This window comes from Capsicum annuum, chromosome 1, assembly GCF_002878395.1.
Source record: "Capsicum annuum cultivar UCD-10X-F1 chromosome 1, UCD10Xv1.1, whole genome shotgun sequence".
Classification (NCBI taxonomy): domain Eukaryota; kingdom Viridiplantae; phylum Streptophyta; class Magnoliopsida; order Solanales; family Solanaceae; genus Capsicum; species Capsicum annuum.
Window position 1 is genome coordinate 169,989,227 of NC_061111.1, and position 2,646 is coordinate 169,991,872.

Below are 2,646 nucleotides of genomic sequence, written 5' to 3' on the forward strand. Positions count from 1 at the left end.
GCCAAATGAAACAAGACAATAATAAAGGCAATCACACGAGACACAAGATTTACGTGGAAAATCCTTCAGTGTGAAGAGTAAAAATCACGGGACCAAAACCTCCACTATAATCAGCAAAGAGTTACAATATTGTCCTCCAAAATGGCCACCAAACAAGTACCAAACAACAAGCAACAATACATACACCACAACAACAAAACAAGAGAGTAACAGAATACAAACACCAAAATCGCAGCTACTGTTCGGGACTGAAAAACAAGAGCTATAGACCTCCAAATCAAGCTCTGCCAGTTTCTAATCAAAGATCGAGATGAGAGGAACATGCAGTCCAAAAATTAGCTCAATCGGACAAGAAACGAAGCGAGAATCGCAGTTTAAAGATGACTGCTGTGGCTGAAATGTTTTGGACGAAAATCTGCTCTTTCTCTCCTTTTGTGTGCTGAAATCTTATTTTTGTGAAAAAAAATGGTGAATAAAACCTGAAAAGGTTAATATATATGCCCCATAGAATTGGGCTATGGGCAAAGTGGGTTGGTCCAATAAATTGGGCTTCATTTTATCCACATATGAAGGAACAAAGGCCCATGACCCAACAAAAACTTGTTAATTTGGTTGTCAAGACACCTTGGTTAAGTATTTAGTTGCACTCATAAACCTGAGTTTTTAAATCTCTATAATCGTATCCTCCAGTCAATAAAAACTAAAGTGATCAACAAGAAGATAACTGTATGTAACACACAGACATAATTGGTCTAACATAAGATAATGCATTAACTTAAATTTTGAGAAACACAAGTGAACATACTTTTCATCACTCTGGCCTTCGCATAATGTCTTCTAATATCACAACAATTTTAGCTAAGGAAATTACACCTCTTAAGCATTGGATTTTTGTAAAATCCCATTCTTTTCTTCACAAGATCAAATTCCAACAGGTTCTCTTCAATTTGTAAGCCTCCAAGAACAATGGATGTTTGAGAATTTTCACCACCATCCAAAAATCCGAGACACAACAAACCGCTACTAGCAACAGGAGACGCCATCAAATTGTCCATCGAAAGATCCCAATTGGTATTATTTCGATCCCCTTGCAAAACAAGACTAACTTGAGGAATTATTAGGCCAGTTGAAGTCCCCAAATTCGACATGTTAAAGCACAACTCAAATGGCCTAATAGGTTCTGCTATTGGATCTTCATCAATAGCTTTGAGAAACTCGTGCTTAAACGCCTTGTAGATTGATGTCTCCATTGTACCATAAGGAACAACAGTGCTAATCTTTGTTCCTCCAACTCCAGTAGTCTTGTTAATAGCTAGTAACTTACTATCAATCGGTACAATTTTCCCATTGACTAAGATTTTCTCCACTCCAATAAAATATTCAACTGATGGCTCACCAGGATAATACGCCCCTGCAGTACTAACAGGATTTTTAAGCAGAGGAGTGTAACTTTGTACCTCATTAGATGCATAAGCAGATTGTCGTCCTTCACCAAATAAAATTACACCATTTGATATAGTATCAGCACTCAAACAAATGGCAAATTTTCGAGGTAAATAAAAAGCTCTAGCTATTTGTGAAGGAAGCCCAGTGTAACCACTTCCAAGTCCAGCCATGCCCTTAACCCCATAAGCTAATTTGTGTAACATAAGATCATCAGAACAACTAAACATCACCCCACTAGGTGATGCTAAAAGATGGCCCATTATGGATCCATTATAATTAGTGGACCATAAAGCAATAACATCTTCAGCAAGTTCACCATCAGTGCTAGTTCTGTATATAGGGTTATATGGAATGTGTGCACATGTGTGGTTGTTGCACCCTGGCCTAGGAGGAACAGGACAACTAGCTCCATAACACCCTTGTGAACCTGACAGTTTGCATGGTCTTGAACCACATGGAACATGTTTGTAAGATGAACTAATGTAACCATTATCACAATCCATCCATAGAAATCGTCCGCCGAGGTCAACGGTTAAATTGACAGGGACAATAGGGGTTCTTTGGTACATTTGAGTTATATATTGTCCTGTAATTTCATCTTTGAACACTGGAAGAAGAAGACTGTAACGCTTAAGAGATTTTTTGGCGATGGAGTTTGAACAAATAAAAAGAAGAAAAAACAACCGAAGCTGAGGAATTTTCATGGTGGAGAGAATATAATTGTGTTTCTTTTTCACAATGAAAGCATTTCTTTTAAAGGAGAATTTGTTGAATAACGCCTAAAAATGGGCACGTGAAAGTGAGGGGTGTAAATTTGGACGTATGACACAATTTTCATGCAAAAGCAAAAAGCTAGCAGTCCAAATTTCTAAGGAACGTGATATGATAGTTTATGTACTAATTGCTTTGGCACAAAGATGTTACAATTGAAATTATAAAAGTCGTTAATTCTTACCTTTAAAAATGGAATTTTCTGATTCAAGCATGCTCTAGCAACCATGACATATTTTTATTTTTTTTGCTAACAACATTACTTTTTTACTTTTTAAATATTTTTAATTAATTTTTATTCATTTTGAGGTGTGCTTTTCAAACTAATGAGTGATAGTTTAAGTGTGTTTCTCACCCCCTCAATGATTTAGGTATGAAACTTAAAAAAGATGATGGTTTAGGAGTGTTTTTGACTCTTCATTCTTATTT

The 2,646-nt window shown here is 36.4% G+C and overlaps 1 protein-coding gene across 1 annotated transcript; it reads right to left on the reverse strand.

The window, feature by feature from the left end:
* Nucleotides 1-747: 747 nt before the first annotated feature.
* LOC107856875 (probable aspartic proteinase GIP2) lies at nt 748-2,181 on the reverse strand. Its single transcript, XM_016701840.2, has one exon. It carries the CDS (start codon nt 2,148-2,150, stop codon nt 855-857), a length of 1,296 nt encoding a protein of 431 aa, XP_016557326.1. The 5' UTR covers nt 2,151-2,181; the 3' UTR covers nt 748-854.
* Nucleotides 2,182-2,646: the final 465 nt, after the last annotated feature.

What these genes read in the sequence shown, in the direction of transcription:
- LOC107856875 (XM_016701840.2), bottom strand. Translation starts at nt 2,150, where the DNA reads ATGAAAATTCCTCAGCTTCGGTTGTTTTTTCTTCTTTTTATTTGTTCA.